The following is a 15,562-nucleotide window of genomic DNA, read 5'->3' as shown; positions in this document are numbered from 1 at the left end:
GCATGGTGACTCATGCCTGTAATCTCAGCACTTTGGGAGGTGGAGGCGAGAGGATTATCTGAGCCCAGGGGTTCGAGACCAGCCTGGGCAACTTGGCAAGACCTTGTCTCTACAATAAATCAAAAAATTCACTGGACATGGTGGTACACACCTGTAGTTCAGCTAGTTGGAAGCATGAGGTGGAAGGAATGCCTGAGCCCAGTAAGTCAAGGCTGCAGTAGCTGTCAGTATGCCACTGCACACTACCCTGAACAACAGATTGAGACTTCAACTCAAAAAAAAAAAAAAAAGGAAATAAAATAAGGTGAATAAATTCACCAAGGAGCACACAGATAATAAGAACTTTAAACTGCTTTATTTTCATATTTCCATTAAGATAGGATTTCATGTCCATTTAAAAATAGAGACAACAGGGCAAGCATAGTATAGTGACTAATGCCTGCAATCCCAGTGCTTTGGCCAGGAATTCAAGACCAGCGTGGGCAACATAGCAAGACCTTGTCTTTCCGAAAAAATTGACCGGGCATAGTGGCATGTGCCCATAGTTCCAGCTACTCAGGAAGCAGAAGTGAGAGGATCGCCTGAGCCCAGGAGTTTGGAGGCTGAGTGAGCTGTGATCTCACCACTGTACTCCAGCTTGGGCAACAGTAAGACATTGTCTCTGAAAAAATTTAAAATGAAATATAAAAATAGACAAGACTATTTACCAGCATTTAATGCTTAGTAATTATGTAGTTAAAGCTAACTGTAAATGAGTTATTTTTCTATTCTTAAGATAATTTTCTAACATATATTTTCATTTTTAGGAAAAGTTGTAGATATTTATTCCAAGTTTGATGTAATTGTAAGTATTTTTAATTTTGTTAAACTTGTCATCTTGAGTGCATTTTATTTATTTTTATGTTTTTCTCTTTTTTTCTAAATTAACAACTCCTAACTTTTTTGAATATGAGGATATCATCAAAATTTCATAGACTCTCCATAGTAATTGTACTTTTATTATTTATTGGTTAGCAGTGAATTATGTTAGTAGCATTTTATAATCCTCTGGGTTTTCAGTGTATGCATATTCTCTCCATCACTACAGCATATGTATATGTTTTAAATGGTCATATTTCCTCGTGGGAGATATTTATTCTGCCTCTAGACATGTGCTGAGTGCACACATGAATTCATGGCTCCTCTGTCACATGCATCCAGTTGCTTGATTTGGAGCCACTGCTCTAAAGAAGAAAAGGGAACTGTTGGTTTGATAACCCCAAATGTGCACATCATTTTTTGCTAGAATATTGACTCTGCATTAAACATTCTTTCACAGCAGTCTCGACCCATTTGATTCATCCTATTTTATTTAACATAATAAAGACCAAGAAATATGTTTATGGAATTTGGGTTGAGTGGGACTCCTAAAGTTAATTAGAACCCTGGGAAGCCATTTGGGTCTTCAGGGCTTGTCAGACCTGTTCTACCTCCAGAGTTGCCTGATTCCAGTGGGTCTCCCAAAGCCTTCCCAGCAAAAGAAACCTTGTTCCCCAGGGAGCTTGTTGGGAAAGTCCCTTGATGCAGGTTTCTAGCCCTGTGGCACTTGTCACCCTTTACAAATGTCCATCTCTCAAAAGATTTTATTCACGTGTGGTATAGAGCACCAGGCGGTAAAAATGGGGGAAATCTTTGGCAGGATATGCTATCAGAATTTAACAGTGTTGCCTCATAATTAAGTTCTACCTTGTAGAATGAGGTATTTAATTATGGTAGATAAGTTGATGAAATAACAATACTGATAGCTTACAAGGCTGGAAAGAGGGAACTTTGGTGTACAGGGGTACCAAATTAAGATAAACATTAACATTTTAAGAACTCAGGTTGTCAAGCTTACTGAGTTTGGTCATTGATGTGACTAGAAATGAAGGGATATAATTTATCTGTTACTTTCTTACAGAATCTTGCTGCTGAGAAAACGTACAATAACCTAGATATCACAGTGACCCAGGCCCTTCAGCACCGATCACAGTATTTCGAAGGTGTTGTGAAGTGCAATAAGCTGGAGATACTGGAGACCATTGTGGACAGAATAGTAAGAGCTGAGGTGAGAGGGCGTTCCCAGTTCCCCGCTCCCCACAGCCACACCGAGGCAAGTCCCAAGTAGGGCCTTGGGAAGCTTGGATCCCAGGAGAGGCCCAGTGAAGAAACTTTCAAGTTCAGTGGGTTGTGTTCTTTCCTGTCCCAGAACCTAGCATGCCATTTGGCACATAGTGGTCAACCTATAAAAGTTTGTTGAGTTGAATTGAATTGAACTTCTAAGTCCTGATGTCATTGTTAAATAAACTGGTAAGATACATTGTTAGTTCAAAAAATATGTACTTGAGAAAACCAAAGTGTCCCAGAGGCTTTAAGTTCCATTAGAATAATTATGAATTCCGTGTATAATGTATATCATTTTAAGAAAGTGAATGATCAATAAAATAAACCTTTACATTAAAGTAGTTTTCTCTCTTCCCACCAGTATTCCTGTCTCTTTGCTGATTTAGATAAACAGTAAATGGTCTGGTAGCTCCCAGCCTCCTGAGCCCCTGCACTCAGACCTCTTATGCTTATAGGATTTTCAAGTATACTTTGCATAACACCCTTAAAAAAAAGTTGAGAGAGATCGTTTTATAGCATATCAAATTCAGCATACTCATTCCCAAAATCATTTCTTTCCTTTCTTGTTAGAAAGGAATAGGAATGTTCTCCTGTTTGTCACTCTTTAGGATGGATGAATACAATTCTAATCCTTCTGGAACAATCCCTAATTAGACAATATTAATGTATAAGTCTGTTTTGATATTATTATAAATGCAAAAGTACAGTCTAAGGAAAAAAGTACCTGATTATTTTTAGACTAATAACAGGCAACTTTAACTTGCTTTCTGAAAGTCACATGCGATCTTATAGGGCATCAAACCCAACTGTCCCTCACAAAAGCCATCATTATTAGAAATCCACCTGGTCTTTAGGTTATGTTCAGGAATTCCACCCCACCCTGCAGCCGTCAGGGGTAACTCCCCCAGCCTCACCATTCCAGCTTCTAATATGTTTGCTATGTTTCACTAGAATCTTTCCTTTTTCTACTCAAATTTAATATCCATCACTACTTGCTTTCCAAAGGGTTTTAATTAACTTAGGAATACATCTTGACTTTTTTCCTCATTAAAATTATTTCACAAGACTCCGCACCGGGGTACATAAACCAGTTTTTAGTTTTAAGGTATACAGTATCAGTAATGATTCAGTTCATTTATATGACATAAATATAGCACTTACTTTTAGTCCCTCTGACAAGCAACATTCGTAAGTTTAGACTCAGCAACAGATGACCATTTCTGTCTGGTAGAATTACTTAATTCTATGTGTGAGATGCTTTTCCCTTGACCTTCAGTAGTTCAAAAGATATTTATCACAATACTATAAGAAAGGGATTGGCAGTAGTAGGAAACTGCCAGGGGAGGGGGGCACACCTCATCAACAAGGGTACCTGCATCATGAACATTTGTATACCTAACCCTGAATTGTACCCCATATCTTTAAAATTAAAAAAAAAAAAATTTAAGTTATTTAGGCCAGGTGCAGTGGTTTATGCCTGTAATCACAGCACTTAAGAAGGCCATGGTGAGAGGATTGCTTGAATCCAGGAATTCAAGACCAGCCTAGGCAACATAGTGAGACCTCATTTCTACAAAAATAAAAATAAAAATTAGCTGGGCATGGTGGCACATGCCTGCAGTTCCAGCTATATGGGAGACTGGGGCAGAAGGATCACCTGAGCCCAGAAGGTCAAGGCTGAAGTGAGCTGTGATCGTGCCACTGCCCTCCAGGCTACGTGACAGAAGCTTAGGTTCCGAAGCTTTTAAGTCAGAATAGCGATGGTGTGCTCACTCCTTTTCCGTGGTTAGGATGCTTTGTTACACCTCAAAACACTCTCCGTTCATTTATAAGACTTTGGAGTATAGAAAACTAGAGCAATATAATCTGTTTCACTTGTTATAGCTCATTTGTCCTCTTGAATATTATTCTTAATATATGAACTTCTTGAGAAAGATACTACAGAAAATAAAAAACAATCTAAGAGCAGTGACCCTGTTTCTTAGTTTCCAGAGTCACTTGGGCTTCTTTTCCATGTAAAACAAGTATCCCACAGTTATTAGAAACTGAGATACAACATTTAAAATTAAAAACTGTTATGTTTAAGAGAATTTTTTTTTTATAGAAACTAGGCTGTGGTGCAGTGGTGCAATCATAACTTACTACAACCTCAACTTCCTTGGCACAAGCGATCCTTTCCTACCTCAACCTCCTGAGTAACTGGGACCACAGGTGCACACCACCACACCCAGCTAATTTTTTAATTTTTATTTTCCATAGAGATGGGGTCTCACTATGTTGCCCAGGCTGGTCTCAAACTCCAGGGCTCAAGTGCTCCTTCTGCCTCCACGTCCCAAAGCACCAGGACTACAGACGTGAGCCACCATACCTGGCTATGTTTAAGAGAATATAACTACATTGTACTTCACGTTCTGAGTTGTATCTTCCCTATGTTAATATTTTGAAATTTGAAAACTCAGCAGGATGTAGCTGGCTCATTTATCCTAAAAGTGGACAAACAAATCAGCATTACATCTTAACATTAGAGCCAAAGACCTGCATGTGGTTCCATCTGTTGTGACTTTCTCTCATTTGTGAGATGTAATTCATTGTATAAGTATGTGAATGACATTTTTTTCAGTGTCCATTTCTAAAACTTATCTTTCATTTAAATGTTAATGTGTCTTACTTTTCTCTTGGCAGGTACATCGGCTGGTGGTAGTGAATGAAGCAGATAGTATTGTGGGTATTATTTCCCTGTCAGACATTCTGCAAGCCCTGATACTCACCCCAGCAGGTAAAAATGCTGATTTCAGACCTTTGCAGTGTCTAGGAGGGGTGGGAGCTAGAACAGTAAGTTCAGCATTTCAATAGTTGTTTCTCCACCCCTCACCTACAGATCAAGGCTTTGTGTACATTACTTTATAAACCAATTTTATTTTCTTTTTGGTTTGCAAGTTTTAATGTTCCGCTTGGGTGAGAAAGGCTTATAGAAAGTATTCTTAGGGGCATCCTGTCAATGCCCAGCAGTATCTGTGTCATCTGGGATCCACTGCCATGTTCATCATAACCTTTTTCATTAAAAAGTTAAGATCAGCCGGGCACGACGGCTCAGTCTGTAATCCCAGCACTTTGGGAGATCGAGGTGAGAGGAATGCCTGAGCCCAGGGGTTCAAGACTAGCCTGGGCAACTTGGTGAAACCTCGTCTCTACAGTAAATAACAAATAAAAAAAAAAATAGCCAGGCGTGCGTCTGTAGTTCTGGCTACCTGGAAGGCTGAGATGGAAGGATCGCCTGAGCCCAGCAGGTCAAGGCTGCGGTGGCTGTGAGCGTGCCCCTGCACTCCAGCTTGGGCGTCAGAGTGAGACTCCGACTCAAAAAAAAAAAAGATCTTGGCTGGACAATGTGGCTCACGCCTGTAATCCCAGCACTTTGGGAGGACAAGGTGGGAGGATTGCTTGAGCCCAGGAGTTCAAGACCAGCCTAGGCAACATAGTGAGACCTCTTCTCTACAAAATAAAAATTAAAAAATTAGCTAGGCATAATGGTGCATGCCTGTAGTCCCAGCTACCCAGGAGGCTGAGGAGGGGGGATCATTTGAGCTCAGGAGTTCAAAGCTACAGTGCACCTTGATCGTGCCACTGAACTCCAGCCTGGGTGATCCCAACTCGAATAAATAAGTAAAGTTAAGATCTCGCTGGGTGCGATAGCTCACACATGTAATCCCAGCAACTTGGAAGACCAGGACGATCACTTGAGCCCAGGAGTTTGAGATTACAGTGAGCTAGGATCACATCACTGTACCCCAGCCTGCACAGCAGAGTGAGATTGTCTCCAAAAAAAATGATAAACTTTTTTCAAAGTTACGATTGCTTCAGTTTTGCTTTATTGAAGGACTACTAACCAGAAAATATAGAAAGAAATTATTTGGGGTCTGTTGAAACCTTCACTATTCTTAAAAGAACAGCAACAAAAAAAAAGCAGCATTTTGAGAAGATAAAATGGAATACCTAAACACAAACTTTTCCCCATTATAATTGTAACTACCAAATACTGCTAAGTGGAATTATGGCTAAGTTCATTTTCTGTCAGATTTACCTCGAACAAGCTCTTGGGATGTCAGTCAGACAGTGAGGAACACAGAGGGGAGGGGAGGGTTTTAGACAGAAGGAGGTAGGTAGCCTTTCTTTTTGTCACATTCAATTGTAAGAAGTAGGCTTCAGAGTTCTTAAAACTGCTAGCCCTCCCCCTTCCTTCTTTTTATTCCTCTAACTCCTCAGCCCCAAGCAAATATGAACAATCCTGAGCTAGGTGTGGTGGCTTACACTTGTAATCCCCAGTACTTGGGAGCCTGAGGTGGATCACTTCAGGCAAGGATTTCGAGACCAACCTGGGCAACATAGTGAGACTCCATCTCTATAAAAAGGTTTTTTTTTTAAATTGACTGGGCATGGTGGCACGTACCCGTAGTCCCAGCTTCTCATGGTTGAGCCCAGGAATTGGAGGCTGCAGTGAGCTATAGTTGTACCACTGCACTTCAGCCTGGATGACAGTGAGACCCTGCCTCTTAAAAAAAATAAGCAACTCAGCCTTTGGCAGGGCCAAACAGGCCCAAGACTGAAAAATGAGAGCAAGCAACATGCCCTTTAAATTCAAAAGGTAAATCTTAAATTAAGCGGTGTGTGTACAACAGTATTGATTTTTCTTTAGTTCAGAAATCAGTCCAACCTCAGCTAAGACTAGTTTTTATAATTAGTCTGTAACTTAAACATACCTATCCCAAAGGAATCTTTACCACCTGCAAGAAATAGGTCTTATTCACTAAACGAGAATACCAAGAGCAAGATTCCAGTAGAGCAGTGCTATTCACAGGCAGTCCTCAACATTGCCTGGAATTCATGAGAAATGTCCATTGAAAGCCCCACCCCACATCTACTGAGTCATAAACTCTAGAGGTGGGGCCTACTGCAGTCATTTTCAGACTTAAAGTGTCTAAGACCCTGAAACTCACAGTAGTCTTTATAATCATGAAATAGTAACAACTAGATGAATGAGAGATTATTCATCTCATGATTTGTATACCCTAAAACTGGAAATAATCCAAATATCTTCTAAAAGAAGAATGGATAAATTGTGTTATAGTCATTCAAGGGAGTATCATACAGCCCTGAAAATGAACAGTATGGTGGTGTTCTCAATGGGGGAGTCTCACAAATAATCTTGAGCAAAGGACAGACTTAGGAGGATCTAATCACCCATACCATGTGATTACATTTTTATAAGTTTCCAGGGAGGCATAACTATACAGCACCGTCGTGCAAATTAGGAAAAAACCTCTTCTCTGAGCACATCTATCCTTGCAGGTACATAACTGGCACTTTCAGAAAAAGGCATCCCTTTCCAAATGACTGGCTCTGGGCACACAGTTTGCCCAGTGGAATTGGGCTGAATTTCAGCTCTTGTCTGTTCCTTTGGCCAAGATTCCTCAGGCATTACAAACAGAGTAAACAAGTCAAATGAGTTAGACTCGGTTTGCCTTGGTATCTCAGACCATAAGAATGAAATGGTTGAGTTGGATGTGTTCACATTTCATCCAGATCTGATGTTTGAGAAATTCTGAGTCAGTGCAGTTCTCCTATCCCAGCAGTTAAGGGAAGAAATCTGTTTCCAGCTGGAATTTGGAATGGACATTACCATAGAAATCATGTCATAAAGATAAGACATGGATTGGAATTATGATACGATATCTAGAACACCATTTATTGAGGAAAATGTGTATTCTTAATAACTGGATTGCAAGTGAACACCTGCAGTGGAACTCCCTTGGAACTCAGGGAATGCCACAGCTGATCACCCGTAGTTGGCATGCTCGGGGCCAGCCTGCTATACGCAGCAAACAAGGAGGCCAGCGCTGTTAGTCCAAGGCCCAGTTTTCCCACCTAAGCGCTGTCTCAATGCAGACAAGTTACTTCACTCATTTAGCCTCAGTTTCCTCAACTATAGGATGAGCAGGCTGGTACAGACCTATCTCCCTCCTAAGATCCAATGAGCTGAGATGAAAAACTTGAGCACAGGCAGTGTGTACCTGGTGAGGCACTGTGCCCACGCCAAGCACTGCTAGGCGGATGTTAAGGAAGAACTACTTTTACTAAGCGTCCACGCAGCTCAAAGGTACTAGTGGTTATTCTTTTTACCTGAAAATGGCCACAATCCCCAATTAAGGATAATGGTTCAATGCATTAGTGTTTTCTCTTTTTCAAAGAGTTTTCTTCAGTAGTTCATTGTGAGACTTAGACTCTCTAAATGAACCTAAGTGTCTGCACACGCATCTCATGAGTGAGCAATCAGATGGTGGTAGTTGCCATTTTTAGCCAGGTATTCTAATACATTGTTCATCTCTCTCAAGAGTCTAGTGTCTGGTGAGAAAGTAGGAGACAGACTACTGTGATGAGAAAAACAGCAGCTCTAACTACCAACCCGTGTTGAAATGTCCTGGCCAGATATTGTGGGTGTTGTATGCCATTATCCTTCGGAAATGTTATAATGCTATTTTTCCCACATTTTAAATGTACGCGCAACTGAAATATTTTATACCCTCCCTAAAACATACCTACTTATTGCTCTAATTTTTTTAGGAGTGGAACCTTTTTTTTTTCCCAAATTAAATCTTAGCTATTTAGAGTGATGAGATGTAGTGTGGATCCAAGCTGCAGGAATGAGAGGTGGAAAGGGGAGCTTGGAGCCCCCTGTCCCTTCCCACTTCTTTGTCCTCCAAGGCCTCTGGTCGTCTCCTGAGTGCCGGGCATAAGTAGAGAACTGTGCTGTTAGTATGAAACTTTCCCTTTCCATCCACTGACAGGTGCCAAACAACAGGAGACGGAAACAGAATGACGGCTGTGAATGTAGACGCCCTCCAGGAGAACTTGAACAAAGCTTCTGGGTCACGTTTTGCCTCATGAACACTGGCTGCAAATGGTTAAGAATGTATATCAGGGTTTACTGATGGGTATTTTTTCCAGTAATGCTGAAATTAAGCTTAAAAAAAGAAAGATTTTATGTGCTTGAAGATTCAGGCTTGCATTAAGAGACTGTTTTCAGACCTTTGTCTGAAGTATTTTAAATGCTGTATGTCATTAAAGTGCACTGTGTCCTGAAATTTTTATTATTTTTCATTTCAAAGAATTCACTGGTATGGAACTGGGGATGTGACATAAGGTGAGTGCACGCATGCTCAGATCACAGTGCCTTCTGTCCGAATACAGCAATATGTCATCACCGCTGCCTGCCGCGGCCAGAGCTCACGCATGTGCAGCAACACCAAGCTTGAATGTGGAAGTCTTTGAACCTTTTACCAAATCAGTTTGTTTTCATTAGATTTGTCAAAAAGCTGTAATTTGAATTTAAATAATTACTTTAAAACTTTAATGACACTTTTTCATTTGTTTTGTTCAGAGCTGCCATGTAAACAAGGCTGCTCTATAACAGCTTTATTTATTTTTACCTTCATGCAGTTTTTTACACGTCTTTTGGTGGGTAAACTTCACCACATCCATTAATAAACTCTTGGTTATTTTTAAATGGCAAACTTCTCATTATTTAAGTTTGGATCTGGGAAGGATGTGACTTCTACTAGAGCCACTGGTAGGCTTGGAAAGCTGAGGGCCCTAAAAACGTGGGAAGGAGGCCGCCGTCGGGAAGAGGCCAAGGGCCAGGAAGATGGTTGTTTTTTCTTGTGTATTGAAATGTAAAATCATGATGTTTGTATGACTGCTGATGTGATTGTTTTTGTAAATTTTATTGTGGCATATACAGTATTGTCATATGGTTGAAGAGAAACAATATTTCCTAATGTAAGTGCTCTGAAAATGTTGACTACATATATATGTGTGTGTGTATATACATATATATATGAGGATAGTTTGATTCTTTTGTTTTTGGGGTTTTTTTCAGATTGAAAAATTAAAATAAATCCTACTATCTACCATTTTGTTAAAGAAATTCTTTAAAATACCTTATATTTCAGCACATATTAAAATTCTACATGCAGTTTTCTACTTATTTTTCCCTGAATAAAGAAGCACATGAATCCTTGTCTCCTCTTTTTCATCATCAAAAAAAAAAACCTTAATGATTTAACTCAAACTCTGTATCTCTCTATTATTAAATATGAATATATTTCATTTAAAATTTCCACACAGGGTCTGGCACAGTGGCTCATACCTGTATTTCCAGCTCTTTGGGAGGCCGAGGCAGGAGGACTGCTTGAGCCCAGGAGTTTGAAACCAGCCTGGGCAGCATAGCAAGCTCCTGTCTCAATTAAATTTAAAAATTAATTGACTAATTCAATTGCCACACAAATTTTTTTGTGCTAAGGTGTCAGTGTTCCCATCTCCTACTAGGCCAAATATGAGAGCAAGCATGTATATGTGTCCTCCCCTTAGAAACAATAGTGGTTATCATTTAAGCTCATGGTAATATTTGGGAGAAAAAGTCACAAGGCTGCTGAAACAGCAGAGTTTTGAAACACAAAGACTCTACCAATGTGCTCCGTGTGTGTGTGCCCAACATATGTGTGTGCCCAACATATGTGTGTGCACAGACTACATAAATATGCATATAGGTGATACGGCATACAGCCATGGGCCATATAATGTCATCTTGGGCAACGACCACATATATGGTGGACCCACAGAATTGTAACGCCATATTTGTACTGTGCCTTTTCTGTGTTTAGATATGTTTAGACACACAAATACTTCCCATCATGTTACAGTTGCCTGCAGTATTCAGTACAGTAACATGCTATATAGGTTTGTAACCTAGGAACAAGAGGCTGTACCATCTAGCCTAGGTGTGTAGTGGGCTGTGCCATCTAGGTTTGTGCAAATCACTCTGATGTTCGCACAATGACAGAAGCACCTAAGGACACATCTCAGATAATAGTCTTGTTATTAAGCGATGTGTGACTGCGCAGGTGACATGCTTCAGAAGACAGTTTGGGGACCACTTCAAAATGTAGTCACGTTGTCTGTTCCCATGTGCATATTTATGTTCAGCGGTTCTCCAGTCTCCTTGATGCCTGTAACACACACACACCCCCACCCCCAGTTTTGACAACCAAAATGTTTCTACATTGCCAGATGTCCCCTGGGGAACAGAATCTCCCCTGGCTGGGAACCACTGGTTTAAAAGACAATTCATGCAAATGTTTCTCTAAGAAAATGCTATGTGATATTTCATCCATTCAATAAATGTATAAGCTTTTCTTAGAGATTAGAATACAAAACAGAACAGATACCCTCCATATCTGACAGTCTTCCTTTTAGCTGTCACCCATGTGACTTCTGACACACTCTTTGCTGAAGGCCTCTCAGGATATTCAAGGTTCTTGAATTCTGTAGATGTGTCAGGCACACCAAGACTTGGAGGCACAAGGGACTTGGCCTTGGAGCAGCCTCCTCTTGTCAAACTACACCCAACAAAAGGCCTGCTATCTTCTACTTCCATCCAAGGGTAGCATCTGTTCTGACCAAATGATGAAGACTTGGTCATCATGGTAAGTAAGTATGCTTCTCTGAGCCTTTCTGGGAACAAGGAAAAAGCTGCACCATTAGAGGGCCAAGTCTGATTATAGGCCAAATATTGATAAATAACGAAGGAAAGATTTGAAGCCTAAATAATTCTAGATATAAAAATGCACCTTAAGGCTGGGCACAGTGGCTTATACCTGTGATCCTAGCATTTTGGGAGACCAAGGCAAGAGGATTGCTTGAGTGCAGGAATTCGAGACCAGCCTATGTAACAGTGAAACCTCATCTCTACAAAAAAAAAAATTTAGTCGGGGGTGGTGGCATGTACCTGTAGTTCAGGCTACGCTGGAGGCTGAGGCAGAAGGATCTCCTGAGCCCAGGCAGTCAAAGCTGTGGTGAGTCATGACAGTGCCGCTACACTCTAGCCTATACAACAGAGTGAGACCCCCAACTCAAAAAATAAAAAACCTAAGAACTCTTTGTTGACCAAGCCCCAGGTGTCTTCAGCTACCTCATCATGGCGAGGCATATGGGGACCCTGTGGCCAGCCAGCTCCCTGTGCTGTGCACTCAGCAGACTCCAGCCCCACTCTGAAGAGAAGCTGAGGGCACTTCAGAGCATTGTTGTGAAAATCACGTTGGTGGCCAGGATCAGTGACTCAGCCGGTAACTCCAGCACTTTGGGAGGCCGAGGCAAGTGGACTGCCTGAGCCCGCGGGTTCAAGACCCGGCCAGGCAACTTGGCAAGACCTCGTCTCTACACTACATCAAAAATTAGCTGGGCGTGGTAGTGCGCACCTGTAGTCCCGGCTACTTGGAAGGCTGAGGCTCAAGGATTGCCAGAGCCCAGCAGGTCGAGGCTGCGGTGGCGGGGAGCGTACCACTGTACTCCAGTCTGGGCGACGACGGAGTGAGACTCCAACTCAAAAAAAAGAAAATCACATTGGTGATGGATAAAACTGGGAGTGTGTCAAATGGAGGGCATCGTTCTGTTTTGTATTCTAATCTCTAAGAAAATTTTATATTAGGTTGATTCCACTTGCCTATGGAATGCAAATGTTGCACAATGGTTGGTCACAGTTCATCATATTTGCCAATTTGGGGCTTGACCAATGTAGATCATTGTGGATTAAATTGTTTAAATGGTCTTCATCAAAGCTAGGTGGAGAATCATCCAAGTCAAAGTGGCCCTCTTTGAAATGATAAAACCATGTTCTTGCCATGCTTTCCCTGTTGGCATTCTCCTTGTACATGGCACAAATGTTTCGAGCCACTGCCGCAGCGGGAAAAATCGTTTTTTCTACTTGACATTCCATCTTCTTTAGCCCACAAACAGCACTTTCTTCAAATCTGCAGAATGCAACATGTATTCACAAGCACGACATTGTCACTCCAAATGATAAACAAACTCCCAACACCATAGTGTTGCCATGCCAAAAACAAACACTACAAACTTATGCATCAACCTAATATAACTTTATTGAACTGATGAAATAGTGCATAACATTTTTCTTTGAGAAACATTTGCGTAAGTAATCTTAAGCAGTGCTTCCCAGCCAGGGGAGATTCTGTCCCTCAGGGGACATCTGGCAATGTGAAAATATTTTTGGCTGTTATAACGGGTTGCGGGGGAGAGAGAGAGAGAGAGAGAGAGTGTGAGTGTGTGTGTGTGTGTGTGTGTGTTTTGGGAATCTGGTGAGTAGAGACCAGGGATGCTGCTAAACATCCCACATTTGCACAGCACAGCCCCCATAGCAGAAAGTTGTCCGATCCAAGATGTCAGCATTGAGATTAGAAACCCTGCTCTAAACAATTAGAGTCTTCTAGGCATGTTGGTTACATGTGTTACTTCCTAACTGAATCTGCCTGTCTTTGGGAGAAAAACCTCAGCAGGCAGCCTTTCTGGGGAAAAGGACAACCAAAACAATCCACAGGGGAATTCCATAGGTCCATACACCACTTGTCAATTTCCTTCCAAAACATTTTCCCCAAAAAGGAAATTTTCCTTCACGTAATAGCAATCTTGGGAGAAAATTCCTACCCACAAGTAAATATTCAGAAAGTAAATTGTACTTAGTTTACTTTTATTATAAAGAAAGTCTCCAAAGTTATTTTTCACATAAAATTACCTGCAAAGCTGGCATAGTGGTAAGTCAACTACTTAAAGTACATTCAGGCCGGGTGCAGTGGCTCATGCCTATAATCCTAGCACTTTGGGACGCCAAGGAAAGAGGATTGCTTGAGCCCAGATTGTTGACCAGTCTGGGCAACACAGCAAGACTTTGTCTCTAACAATAAAATTAAAAAGCATATTCACCTGGAAACCCTAAAATTCCCTCTCATTGTGGATACTGATAGGCCCATCTCATCTTGGACTAAGCACTTTGCATTAAACTTTAGAGTCTACCTAAGCAAAGGAATGTAAAATTATGACGGGGCTTCTAAACTGTTCCCCTTGGGCCAGTGGGGAAAAACACCCCAAACTGACCCTTGTGCTTCTGGAGGGCCACGCCTGAGCTGCACAGACCAAGTGGAAGCGTCAGACTTGTGCCTAAGTAGTCTACGAGGTTCTTGGCCAGTGGGAATCTGGGAAAAGGAGAGCATCGTGCCTACCTTGGGCACTTGTCTTCCTGAAGCCCTCCTGGCACTGGCAGCCCTTTGACTGGCATCTACCAGCCTGCCTCTGGCTACAGCTCCTGCATGGCCTCACCCACTGGGGAAAGGGGCTGGCTCTCAGGGAGCCACCGCCCCTGTCTCCAGCCTACCCCTGAGTGCCAGGGTCGACCTTTCACTGCCTCCTGGCACCTCACTCGCTGTTTCAGACATGGCCTTCCTTCCCCTCTGCCAGCTGCACACACAAAGCAGAGAAGCCAGAAACCACCAGGTTTTCTTTTTTTTTGAGTTGGAGTCTCACTCTGTCGCCCAGACTGGAGTGCAGTGGCCGCTCCCGGCCACCGCAGCCTCGACCTGCTGGGCTCCGTGATCCTTCTGCCTCAGCCTTCGAGTAGCCGGAATTACAGGAATGCGCTACCACGCCCGGCTGATTTTTTGATTTATTGTAGAGATGAGGTCTCGCTGCCCAGGCGGGTCTCGAACCCGCAGGCTCAGGCAATTCACTCACCTCAGCCTCCCGAAGGCGCGGGATTACAGGCTGAGCCACCGAGCCTGGCTACCACCAGGTTTTCTGTGCACTTTTTAATTTCCCTGCCCTCCTCCCCACCCCCCTGAAAGACATCGTAAGACGGCAGTGTTTCTGGCAGCTTTTGAATGTATTCAGAGTGATAAACCCTGGAAGGCGTTCTTCCAACGTGTGGTCCTCATAAGTAAACCACGTTTTTTTAAAACTTAAAATCGAACCATTTCACTGCTTAGAAGCCATCCACAGCTCTCATTGCCTATAGCATCAAACCCGGCCTCCCGGGCCTCCCCCCGACCCACCACACCGGCCTGCCTGCCCGCCCCTCTTTATCTACAGAAAGCGAACACATGTCTCAAAGCCCAAATCCAGTATCACTTCTTCTGTGACTGTCCCTACCTAGCAAATAGATACCTCCCTCCTCTGTGCTTCATATGAACACAGTGCACTGAGTCCTAGTATAAGTCACTGTTCCTGTCCTTCCCTGGCGCCTTTCTGGCAAGCAGAGAGTAGTGCTTGAAACTAGCTGGAATCCAGAGTCGGAAGATTTGCTGCTTAGCACTGCAGGCTACAATCAGAAAATTTCTGTAAAAGCCCTTACCTGGTTCATCGTGTCTTTCCTCACCTGGAAAGTTGTCAAGAGGAAGATATAGCTGCATACTGTTTACACGTGAAAGCACTTTGTAAACTTCTGTGAGGTATAGTCGGCATGGGCCTTTTCCCCTGTATACCTTAGCTTGTTCCTGCCCCCTCCCTCAGGGACCAGCCTCTGGCC

The 15,562-nt window shown here is 42.3% G+C and overlaps 1 protein-coding gene across 3 annotated transcripts in view; it reads left to right on the top strand.

Moving 5' to 3' along the window:
• The window catches only part of PRKAG2 (protein kinase AMP-activated non-catalytic subunit gamma 2), a 328,475-nt gene extending 318,267 nt beyond the window's left edge, over positions 1–10,208 (top strand). For all 3 annotated transcript variants that reach the window (XM_021706264.1, XM_021706263.1, XM_008072703.2), the window contains 4 exons: positions 807–844; positions 1,940–2,086; positions 4,825–4,918; positions 8,982–10,208. In XM_021706264.1, coding sequence (XP_021561939.1) covers positions 807–844; positions 1,940–2,086; positions 4,825–4,918; positions 8,982–9,013 — 311 coding nt within the window. In that variant the 3' untranslated portion in view covers positions 9,014–10,208. The remainder of the gene's footprint in view (positions 1–806; positions 845–1,939; positions 2,087–4,824; positions 4,919–8,981) is intronic.
• The last annotated feature ends 5,354 nt before the right edge of the window (positions 10,209–15,562 follow it).

Source organism: Carlito syrichta, unplaced genomic scaffold (assembly GCF_000164805.1).
Source record: "Carlito syrichta isolate Samal-C Ts95f unplaced genomic scaffold, Tarsius_syrichta-2.0.1 Scaffold315400, whole genome shotgun sequence".
Lineage (NCBI taxonomy): Eukaryota > Metazoa > Chordata > Mammalia > Primates > Tarsiidae > Carlito > Carlito syrichta.
Note: the sequence above shows the minus strand (reverse complement) of the source record. Positions and strands in the feature narration are given on the sequence as shown.